The sequence below is a fragment of the Phoca vitulina genome, unplaced genomic scaffold (genome assembly GCF_004348235.1).
Source record: "Phoca vitulina isolate PV1807 unplaced genomic scaffold, GSC_HSeal_1.0 scaffold49, whole genome shotgun sequence".
Classification (NCBI taxonomy): domain Eukaryota; kingdom Metazoa; phylum Chordata; class Mammalia; order Carnivora; family Phocidae; genus Phoca; species Phoca vitulina.
The window spans coordinates 11,847,801-11,859,901 of NW_022589752.1; the positions used below are offsets into that span (position 1 = coordinate 11,847,801).

A 12,101-nucleotide genomic window follows, 5' to 3' on the forward strand; every position below is an offset into this window, starting at 1 on the left:
TACTTGCAATCATAAGAGAACACATTAAGCAGATAATGGAAGAATATCATACTGGATGCTTCAAATTGATTTTTTTCATACAATTTTGATTGTACAATGAATCTTCATTTACTGGATTAGCAAATATCTGTTCCCTTGGGACTTAATAAACTTGGCTTATTCTTCCTTCTTGCAGTTGACACTTTAAATTATTTGTTCATGAAAAATAGTTCTTCTATTGGAAAAAAATCAATCCAGTTTTCTTTATTCTTTCTTCCCTTATGTTATATACTCTTATTTTACTTATAGATACAAATGTTTTGAATGTAGAATAAACTCATAATACCTGTCAGAAGTGCAAGCTGCCAAGTATGCAAGATTTTAACTAGTTTTTGCACACTTTAAAATGCCCTATAGAGGGGCGCCTGGGTGGCTCAGTCGTTAAGCGTCTGCCTTCTCAGGTCATGATCCCAGGGTCCTGGGATCGAGCCCCGCATCGGGCTCCCTGCTCCGCGGAAGGCCTGCTTCTCCTTCTCCCACTCCCCCTGCTTGTGTTCCCTCTCTCGCTGTGTCTCTCTCTGTCAAATAAATAAAATCTTAAAAAAAAAAAAAAAAAGTGCTCTGTAGAATGTCAGCTAAATTTATTTTACCAGCAAATATCTTCTGCCTGTGTACATATTTTATAGAGCATTAACAAATACAGTTCTTCATCAATTAAACCTTTATTTTCAGATCTTGATTCTTCACAGAGTAGTCAGTCTACCAGTTACTCTCCAAGGCCAACAGATAGTTGCTTCAGTTCTAGTTCAGAGATGGTAAGTTACTTTTCTCTTTGCTTATTAATTTATGCTATGCTAATTTGGAATTACTTTATTTGTCATAGTTTTCCTTTACATCTGAAAAAAGTTTTCAATAAGTGGTGAAAATAAATGTAAAGAAAATATTTAAAAATATTTAAAATGTAAGAAACTTATAAACAGAAATGTAAAATTGAAATTAAATGAGTATCATTTACATTTATAAAAACGATGTGTTCATTGTTATTTACAAAAGCCAACCTTATCGAGATATGTATGTGTATATGATAAAGTTGTATTTTTTAAAAATGCTTTTTAAAAGTTCCTACTTACAATAATTGAAAACTAAAATAACTAAAAATATATAGAAAAAGCCTGAAGACTTATATGAAGAAAACTATAAAATGTTGAGTAATGTAATCTGAATAATTGGAATGACGTTTATGTCCTGAGTAGGAGGGCTGCATTTCTCATAAATCACATGTTTCTTTTTTCTTTCTTTTTTTAAAAATTTTATTTTATTATGTTATGTTAGTTACCATACAATACATCATTAGTTTTTGATGTAGTGTTTCATGATTCATTGTTTTCGTATAATACCCAGTGCTCTATGCAGCACATGCCCTCCTTAATACCCATCACCGGGCTAACCCATCCTCCCAACCCCCTCACCTCTAAAACTCTTAGTTTGCTCAGAGTCCACAGTCTCTCATGGTTCATCTCTCCCTCCTATTCCCCCCCTTCATTTTTCCCTTCCTTCTCCTAATGTCCTCCATGCTATTCTTTATTCACTTACTCACAAATAAGTGAAACCATATGATAATTGACTTTCTCTGCTTGACTTATTTCACTTAGCATAATCTCCTCCAGTCCCATCCATGTTGATGTGAAAGTTAGGTATTCATCCTTTCTGATGGCTGAGTAATATTCCATTGTATATATGGACCACATCTTCTTTATCCATTCATCTGTTGAAGGGCATCTCGGCTCTTTCCACAGTTTGGCTATTGCGGACATTGCTGCTATGAACATTGGGGTGCATATGGCCCTTCTTTTCACTACATCTGTGTCTTTGGGGTAAATACCCAGGAGTGCAATTGCTGGGTCATAGGGTAGCTCTATTTTTAATTTTTTGAGGCACCTCCACACTGTTTTCCAAAGTGACTGTACCAACTTGCATTCCCACCAACAGTGTAAGAGGGTTCCCCTTTCTTCACAACCTCTGCAACATTTGTTGTTTCTTGCCTTGTCAATTTTTGCCATTTTAACTGGTGTAAGGTGGTATCTCATTGTGGTTTTGGTTTAAATTTCCGTGATGGCTAATAATGATGAACATTTTTTCATGTGTCTGTTAGCCATTTGTATGTCTTTTTTTGAGAAGTGTCTGTTCATGTCTTTTGCCCATTTTTTGACTTATTTGTTTTTTGGGTGTTGAGTTTGAGAAGTTCTTTATAGATCTTGGATACCAGCCCTTTATCTGTAGTGTCATTTGCAAATATCTTCTCCCATTCTGTTGGTTGCCTCTTTGTTTTGTTGACTGTTTCCTTTGCTGTGCAGAATCTTTTTATCTTGATGAAGTCCCAGAAGTTCATTTTTGCCTTTTTTTCACTAGCTTTTGGAGATGTATCTTGAAAGAAGTTGCTGTGGCTGACGTCAAAGAGGTTATTGCCTATGTTCTCCTCTAGGATTTTGATGGATTCCTGTCTCACACTGAGGTCTTTCATCCATTTTGAGTTTATCTTTGTGTATGGTGTTAGAGAATGGTCGAGTTTCATTCTTCTGTATATGGCTGTCTTATTTTCCCAGCACTATTGGAGAGACTGTCTTTTTTCCATTGCATATTTTTTCCTGCTTTGTTGAAGATTATTTGACCATAGAGTTGAGGGTCCATATCTGGGCTCTCTATTCTGTTCCATTGGTCTGTATGTCTGTTTTTGTGCCAGTACCATGCTGTCTTGGTGATCACCGCTTGAAGGGTGATCAAGCTTGAAATCGGGCAACGTGATGTCCCCAGCTTTGTTTTTCTTTTTCAACATTTCCTTGGCAATTTGGGGTCTTTTCTGATGCCATACAAATTTTAGGATTGTTTGTTCCAGCACTTTGAAAAATGTCATTGGAATTTTGATCGGGATGGCATTAAAGGTGTATAGATTGCTCTGGGTAGCATAGACATTTTAACAATATTTATTCTTCCGATCATGAGCATGGAATGTTTTTCCATCTTTTTGTGTCTTCTTCAGTTTCTTTCATGAGTGTTCTGTAGTTCCTATAGATCCTTTACCTCTTTGGTTAGGTTTATTCCGAGGTATCTTAAGGTTTTTGGTGCTATTGTAAATGGAATCGTTTCTCTAATTTCTCTTTCTACAGTTGCGTTGTTAGTGTATAAGAAAGCAGATTTCTGTGCATTGATTTTGTATCCTGCCACATTACCGAATTGCTGTATGAGTTATAGTAATTTGGTGGTGGAGTTTTTTGGATTTTCCACATAAAGTATCATGTCATCTGTGGAGAGAGTTTGACTTCTTCTTTGCCAATTTGAATACCTTTTTGAATTTGTTGTCTGATTGCTGTTGCTACGACTTCTAGTACTATGTTGAACAATAGTGGTGAGAGTGGGCATCCTTGTCGTGTTCCTGATCTTAAGGGAAAGGCTCTCAGCTTTTCCCCATTGGGGGTGACATTTGCTGTGGGTTTTTCATAGATGGATTTTATGAACGTGAGGAATGTTCCCTCTATCCCTATACTCTGAAGAGTTTTAATCAGGAAAAGATGCTGTATTTTGTCAAATGCTTTTTTCTGCATCAGTTGAGAGGACCATATGGTTGTTCTCTCTCCTCCTATTAATGTGTTCTATCACACTGTTTGGTTTGCGAATGTTGAACCACCCTTGCATCCCAGGGATAAATCCCACTTGGTCGTGGTGGATGATCCTTTTAATGTATTGTTGGATCCTATTAGCTAGGATTTTGTTGAGAATTTTGGAATCCATATTCATCAGGGATATTGGTCTGAAATTCTCCTTTTTGATGGGGTCTTTGCCTGGTTTGGGGATTAAGGTAATGCTGGCCTCATAGAATGAGTCTGGAAGCTTTCCTTCCGTTTCTATTTTTTGAAATAGCTTCAGGAGAATAGGTATTATTTTTTCTTTGAATGTTTGGTAGAATTCCCCAGGAACCCCTCAGGCCCTGGAGTCTTGTTTATTGGGAGGTTTTTGATCACTGCTTCAATCTCGTTACTGGTTATTGGCCTATTCAGGTTGTCAATTTCTTCCTGTTTCAGTCTTGGGAGTTTATACGTTTCCAGGAAGGCATTCATTCCTTCCAGGTTGCTCAATTTACTGGCATATAGTTGTTGATAATAATTTCTAATAATTGTTTCTATTTCCTCGGTGTTAGTCGTGGTCTCTCCCCTTTCATTCATAATTTTATTAATTTGGGTCCTTTCTCTTTTCTTTTGGATAAGTCTGGCCAGTTTATTGATCTTATTAATTCTTTCAAAGAACCAGCTTCTAGTTTCATTGATCTGATCTACTTTGTTTCTGGTTTCTAATTCATTGATCTCTGCTCTAAATTATTTCTCTCCTAATGCGTGGCTTAGGCATTGTTTGTTGCTTTTTCTCTAGTTCTCCATGGTGTAAAGTTAGTTGTTGAATTCAGGATTTTTCTTTTTTTTTGAGTGAGGCTTGGATGGCTATGTATTTCCCCCTTTAGGACCACCTTCGCAGTATCCCATAGGTTTTGGACCGATGCGTTTTCATTGTCATTGGTTTCCATGACTTGTTTAAGTTCTTTTATTTTCTGGTTGACCCAAACATTCTTGAGCAGAGTGGTCTTTAGCTTCCAAGTGTTTGAATTTCTTCCAAGTTTTTTCTTGTGATTGAGTTCCAGTTTTAAAGCATTATGGTCTGAGAATATGCAGGGAATAATCTCAGTCTTTTGGTATCAGTTGAGACCTGATTTATGACCCAGTATGTGGTCTGTTCTGGAGAAAGTTCCATGTGTGCTCGAGAAGAATGAGTGTTCTGTTGTTTTAGGGTGGAATGTTCTGTATATACCTATGACGTCCATCTGGTCTAGTGTGTCATTCAGAGCTCTTGTTTCTTTGTTGATTTTCTGCTTAGGTGATCTGTCTATTGCTGAGAGTGGAGTATTGAGGTCTCCTACAATTAACATATTATTATCATTATGACTCTTTATTTTGGTTAACAGTTGGCTTATGTAGTTGGCTGTTCCCATGTTGGGGGAGTAGATATTTAGAACTGTTAGAATTTCTTGTTGGATAGACCCTTTAAGAATGATATAGTGTCCTTCTGTGTCTCTAAGTACAGTCTTTAGCTTAAAATCTAATTTGTCTGATACAAGAATTGCTACCGCAGCTTTCTTTTGAGGTCCATTGGCATGGAAGATGGATCTCCATCCCTTCACTTTCAGTCTGGATGTATCTTTAGGTTCAGAATGAGTCTCTTGTAGACAGCATATGGATGGGTCCTGTCTTTTTATCCAGTCTGCAACCCTGTGCTGTTTTATGGAAACTTTTAGGCCGTTCACGTCGGGAGTGATTATTGAAAGATAGGAATTTATTGTCATCATGTTGCCTGTGAGGACCTTGTTTTTATAGATTGTCCCTGTAAATTTCTGTTCTAGATCACTCTTGGGGTCTTTCTCCTTTTATAGAACCCCCCTTAATATTTCTTGCATGGCAGGCTTAGTGGTCACATACTCTTTCAGGTTCTGCCAGTCTTGGAAGCTCTGCATCTCTCCATCTATTCTAAAGGACAGCCTTGCCGGATAAAGTATTCTTGGCTGCATGTTCTTGTCGTTTAGAACCCTGAATATGTTTTGCCAGCCCTTTCTGGCTTGCCAGGTCTCTGTGGATAGGTCTGACATTATTCTGATGTTCCTCCCTCTGTACGTAAGGAATCTCTTCCCCCTAACTGCCCTTAAGATGGTTTCCTTGGTTCTAAGATTTGCAAGGTTTACTATTACATGCCGGGGTGTTGGCCTGTTTTCCTTGATCTTGGGAGGGGTCCGCTCTGCCTCTAGGACACGAATATTTGTTTCATTCCCCATATTAGGGAAGTTCTCAGCTACGATTTGCTCAAATATATCTTCTAGTCCTCTCTGTCTCTCCACCCCCTCAGGGATTCCAATAATTCTGACATTGGAACATTTCATGGTGTCACTTATTTCTCTGATTCTGTTTTCATGGATTTTGAGTTGTTTTTCCTTGGCCTCCTGATTTTCCTTCTTTTCTATTAATTGGTCTCTTAGATCACTAATTCATTCTCTGCCTCGCTTACCCTAGCTGTTAGATTATCTAGATTAGATTGGATCTCATTGATCGCATTTTTAAGTTCTTCCAATTCAGCTTTCATTTCTGCCCTTAGAGACTCTATGTTGCCATTAATCGATTTCTCCATTCTAGCTATTGTCTTCACAATTGCCACCCTGAATTTCATCTCTGACATCTTGGTTTTATCTGTATCCATTTGTAAATCTGTGGCATAAGTCATAGTCTCTGAGTCTTTCGTATTTTGGAGGTTCCTCCTCCTAGTCATTCTTTTGAGGGGTGGTTGAGGGAATGTACAGAGTCCAAATTATTGACCACAACCCAAGCAAGATGCACCTGTTTTTAGGGACCTTAAGGTTGCTGGCCTCTTGTTTTCCCAGCCTGTCTTCTGGGGGAAGGGCCTGCCGCACTGTTAGGGAACCCTGTTTGGGCAGAGTTGCCCTGCCCCCTGTGGCGGGGGCTGGGCTCAGTGAAAACCAGTGTTTGGGGTTTTTCTCTGGTGGCTTTCCCTGGTGGCTTTCCATGTCTCTTCTGAGAGTCAGAGCAGAAGAGATCGTTTCCAGCCCTCTGCCTCAGGGCAGAGAAATTGCAGTCTGTTCTTCAGTGAGCTCTCCAGGCCACACTATCTCCATTTCTGTCTGTGCTGCTATAAACTGCAGCATCCTGGGTTGTGTGCCCCTCAGCTGTGCTTCCAGTTCTCGCCTCCAGGTCAGGGCATGTCTCTGCCCTTTGTGCTTCTAAAACCACCAGCCGCCCCCAGTTCGCACGCGTGGCCCCCCCACTCCAGGTTTCAGTCTGGGGGGCTGCCCTAAAGTCCTTTCCCTGTCGCTACCAGCCTGTGAGTCTGTGCCCAGTCACCAGTGCTGGAGGCTGTCACTCACCAGTGGTGTAGGATCCTGACGACTCGGCTCCCTACCCCTTCCGTTTATCCTCCGATATCTGGCTGCAGAATCACAGCTCTCCGCTTCGTACCTCGAAACCAACTGCCTGCAATATTCTGTTTGTAGAGATCCAGATCTATCTTCTTACATCTCAGGCTGATGGTGTTCTGGGTGTTCAGAGTGGTCTGGTAGATATCCAGCTCAATTCCAGGGACTGGTTGGAATAGGGTTCCCTACTCCTCCACCATCTTTTCCAGGTTCTAAATCACATGTTTCAATGGAATTCTCCTTTATTGAATTCTCCTTCATTAAATCTTCCATTTTTTTTTTGGTTGTTGTTGTTGTTTTGGCTCACCATCCAAACTGCTCTTGCTAAGGAAGAAAACCAGTGACCTCTATGTTGCCAAATTCATTGGTCACTTTTCAGTTTTTATTTTATGAGAACTAATAATACTGGTAGAAGTGATTTATTTTCTTTTTTTGAAACATTTTCTTCTTTTTGCTTTTGTGATAGCACAGTATCTTCGTTTCCTTCATACCTCTTTGAATTCTACTTTATGCCTTTGCTGACTCTCTTCCATCCGTCTATATAAATGTTGTAATGTTTAGGGTTTGCTACAGGACTCTTTTATTCTCTTAACTTACACTCTAAACTCTACGTGATGTTCTGTATCCCATTGACATATGCTATCTGACTCATGACAGTTTTCAACGTTATCACTTTAGCCCAGATCCTTATTTAGATATCCAATTTCCTGCTTGATATATCTTCTTGGATATTTCACAAAAATCTCCTTTTCTTCACACATTGAACTGAACACTCCTGGTCTTTGCCCCAAATCAGTTTTTCTGATAATTCCTATATTAGTAGATACCTTTTTTATCCACTCAATTGCTCATGCCAAAAATTTAGTTAACTTTGCCATTTCTTTCTGCCTTATCAGTTTTCTTAACCACATTCATTCCATCACTTCATCCAATCAGTTCTACATCCAAAATAAATTGCATATTCATCTACTTTTCTCAACTTCTGCTGTTAGCACACTAGTCTAAAGTATCAATATATTGTTCTTGCACTATTGTGGTTGTCTCCTGGGAGATCTCTCTACTTCCACTCTTGCCCCATGTTTTTTGTTAGCAGTCAACATGATCTTTTGAAAACCTAAATTGAATCATGTTATTTCTGTGTTCATCTATTCAGTGGATTTATAGAATTTAAATGACTTAGTGGTTACAGGCCATGTATAATCCGGTCTCTGGCTACATCTTGAACTTCTAGTATTCTCCCTTTTACACCACATTCCATATGTATTAACTTTTCACTTTCCTTAGCTTGTCAGTCTCTTTTCTGTTTCAGGGCCTTTATAGATCCTGTTTCCTTTACCTTACTCTTATTCATCCTTTAAGTCTCAGTTCAAATATGTGACTTCTTCTAAAAGCCCCTCCTTGGCTCCTCAATCTAAATTAGGTCCCTTAGGGGGTGCCTGGTGGCTCAGTTGGTTAAGTGTCTCCCTCTTCTCCCTCTACCCCTCCCCCTGCTGCTCTCTCTCAAATAAAATAAAAATTAAAAAATAATAAATTAGGTCCCTTAGTTATACTTTCAAAGTGCTTCATACTTGTTCTTTATAATGCTTTTCTCAACTTGTAATTATATCTACATGTATATGGTTATTCAGTTAATATCCTTTCCATCCATGAGAATGTGTGCTTTATTTTTTTTTTTAAAGATTTTATTTATTTATTTGACACAGAGAGAGAGAGAGAGAGAGCCAGAGAGACAAGTGGGGGAAACAGCAGAGGGAGAGGGGGAAGCAGACTCCCCACTGAGCAAGGAGCCTGATGCGGGGCTCCATCCCAGGACCCTGAGATCATGACCTGAGCTGAAGGCAGCTGCTTAACCGACTGAGCCACCCAGGTGCCCCGAGAATGTGTGCTTTAATAGGTCAACATCCATGTCTGCTTCACTCACACTGCAGATGCTAAAGGAATATTTTTTTGAATAAATGTATCGAGCTTGTTCTCTTTAATGTGTGCCCAGCCAGTCTCAATGCTATTTCTTGGGCTTACTTTTTCTATTTTAGTGCCAATCCACTGAGGGCTACACCTCATTTTAGGGTTTTTATGTTAACTCTGCATTTTTTTTTTTTTAAAGCTGGAATAATCAGTACTTTAAATAGAATTTTTGTTAAAATATTTTGGTTAGTTCAGTAATTAAAAGATAAATTTTTCATGAAGTTGAAACATTCAAGCTAGCAAACTGAAATCTACACCTATTAAAAGTTTTTAAATTTGTCTTTTTAGATAACAGCTGAGATATTTATTCTTTTTTTAAAATCTTTTTCTTTTTCTTTTTTTAAAGTAGATCCAACACGGGGGCTTGAACTCACAACCCTGAGATCAAGACCTGAGCTGAGATCAAGAGCTAGATGCTTAACAGACTAGGCCACTGCTCTGAGATATTTATTCTTATTTAACTTTTCTTTTGTCTATTTGATTTCCTTTTAGCTGATACTCTCCTTAAATTATACCTTTCATGAGACTCGGTCCATAAAAGATACAATATAGATATTTTTTTACTTAATAAGTCAATGAGTGAATAATTTATTAATACCTTTGTGAAAGGGTAGGGGGATGATGTAGCCTTTTATTAAGGGGATTGATAAGAAACAAAATTCCTCTTATCTTTTTTAGCTCTTTTGCATTTTTAAGATTTTTTTTTATTTGACAGCACACAGAGTGTGCGAGAGCGCACAAGCTGGGGGAGCTGCTGAAGGAGAGGGAAAAGCAGGCTCCCCACTGAGCAGGGAGCCCTACATGGGGCTCCATCCCAGGACCCTGGGATCATGACCTGAGCCGAAGGCAGACACTTAACAGACTGTGCCCTCCAGGGGTCCCTCTTTAGCATTTTTAATACAAGAATTATTATTATTGTTCTTGCTATTCTAAAAGTCCACAAACCTCCTGGAAGTGGTAGATTATTACTGTTTTTTAAAATTTTAATTCCAGTGTCATTAACATAGTGTTATATTATTTTCAGGTGTACAGTATAGTGATTCATCATGATAATTGTACTCTTAATCCCCTTCACGTATTTCACCCATTCCCCCAAACCACCACCCCTATAATTAAGAGTCTGTTTTTTGGTTTGTCTCTTCTTCTTCTTTGTTCATTTGTTTTGTTTCTTAAATTCTACATATGAGTGAAATCATATGGTATTTGTCTTTCTCTGATTTATTTATTTATTTCACTTAGCATTATAGTCATTATAGGTCCATCCATGTTGTTGTAAATGGCAAGGTTTAATTCTTTTATACGGCTAATATTCCATTTTATATATATATATATATATATATGTATGTGTATATATCCTATCATCTTTATCCATTCATCTGTCCATGGACACTTGGACTGCTTCCATAATTTGGCTATTGTAAATAATGCTGCAATAAACATAGGGGTGCACATAACTTTTTGAATTAGTGTTTTTGTATTCTTTGGTTAAATGCCCAGTAGTTGAACTACTGAATCATATGGTAGTTCTATTTTTAATTTTTTTGAGGAATCTCCAGAGTTTGTAGATTACTGTTTGAAGACTGTTTGCTGGTATACCAGTTTTGAATTGCAACCTGCCAAGTATCTTCTGTATTTTGAAATTTTCTGTAGTATGAATTTTGAGAATGCTATGAAGTGATTGAATGATTTTTGTAAATTTAAGCCAAAATTTACAGCAAAAGTACTAAATTTCTTTTAGCCATCTGAAGATGAAGATCAAATATTGCAGCAAATTGAAGAATCAAATAGGAGGTCCATGAGAATCAAAGAAACAACTAATAATTTTTATCTAGAAATGATGCCAAAATTTCCATGTGGTAGGATTATTAAGAGCAATGCCAAAATTCATAAACAAAATGAGAATCGTCACCAGTTCTCAATGAAAAATAAGACAGATCAGATTCCACAGTCTCAGTGTAATTCAGCACACATATTACAAAACAAAACCAGTAATAACTGCATTCTGCAGGTTGCAAGATGTGATGCATGGGTACAAACAGGCTGTGAACCTGCAATGGAAGAAAAATTAGATGCTGCTGTACAGTGTGATATAATTTCAAAATGTAAATGTAGAAGTAATGTGTCTTCTCTTTGTAATGTTGAAAGGTGCAGTGAAGATATTAAGGCAGATACCACTGGAGGGCAGGAAATCCTTAAGAACAACTAATATTCTAAAATCTCAGCCTAAGATTTAGCATTTCATTTAATGTTCAGAATTTCATTAACATAATAAGGAAAGAGAATATATAGCTAAGCACAAGGTGAAAGTATTTACAGGATATATTTATGGCTTGTTTTAAAACATTTAAATATTAATGTATACAGTTCATTTTACATAGTTTTTTAACATATACATAGATATATGTTCAAGATACACATAGTATGTCTTCAAGTTTTTAGAAAATAATATATATGTAAATTTACTGTTTATAATTCTCATGGTGATTATTATATTATGATATGCTGCTATTTATGGATAAAAGTATGCTTAATTGCTTCCTTCCGTGTTTTCTTTATTTTAAAATTTAGTGCAGCTGCGTCTGTTACCAAAAATGTTCTCTTCCAAGATTTTAAAACAGAAAATAATGCTAAATAATATTAAATATGTTTTATAATCTTATTGCAAGAATTTTGTTAGTTACTTATATTATGAATTTGCATGTCATCTTGGTGCATGGGCCATGCTAATCTGTATTGTTCCAATTTTAATATGCTGCCAAAGTGAGCATTATTAGCCACTTATATTAAATATTATACCCTCATTAAAAAATTCTGGCATTAATTTTTAGATAAAATATATTTTCTATTTTGTTTGGATAATATTTTTTGTTGGAGCTTATATTAATTCAAAGGAAAATGTTTTTCTCTTCACGAGATAAAAAATATTTCAATGCCTTTATAAAAGAAATGTCCAACATTGGAAAAAATGATTTATATTCACTAATTTTAATCTTGCTAAGATTCTTTTAAAAAATATTAGAGTTTCTCATTTATAAAATATAGGTTTTGTTTCCAACATTTTATTTTTTGTTTCAAGATTTTAAAATGTTCATACTCTGGAATTGACCATTTGTATGGATATATTACAAATTGCACAGGAGAG

The 12,101-nt window shown here is 36.9% G+C and overlaps 1 protein-coding gene and 1 non-coding gene across 2 annotated transcripts in view; one reads left to right on the top strand and one right to left on the bottom strand.

The window, feature by feature from the left end:
• The window catches only part of CUNH12orf40 (chromosome unknown C12orf40 homolog), a gene marked incomplete at its 5' end in the record, with an annotated part of 66,742 nt that extends 55,538 nt beyond the window's left edge, over positions 1-11,204 (top strand). Inside the window, 2 exons of the mRNA XM_032387469.1 lie at positions 712-794; positions 10,698-11,204. Of these exons, the coding sequence (XP_032243360.1) occupies positions 712-794; positions 10,698-11,165 (551 nt within the window). The remainder of the gene's footprint in view (positions 1-711; positions 795-10,697) is intronic.
• Positions 11,205-11,622: 418 nt separating this feature from the next.
• Positions 11,623-11,727, bottom strand: LOC116621617. The gene has a single exon (XR_004297423.1). It is a non-coding gene; the product is annotated as a U6 spliceosomal RNA (small nuclear RNA).
• Between the last annotated feature and the right edge of the window lie 374 nt (positions 11,728-12,101).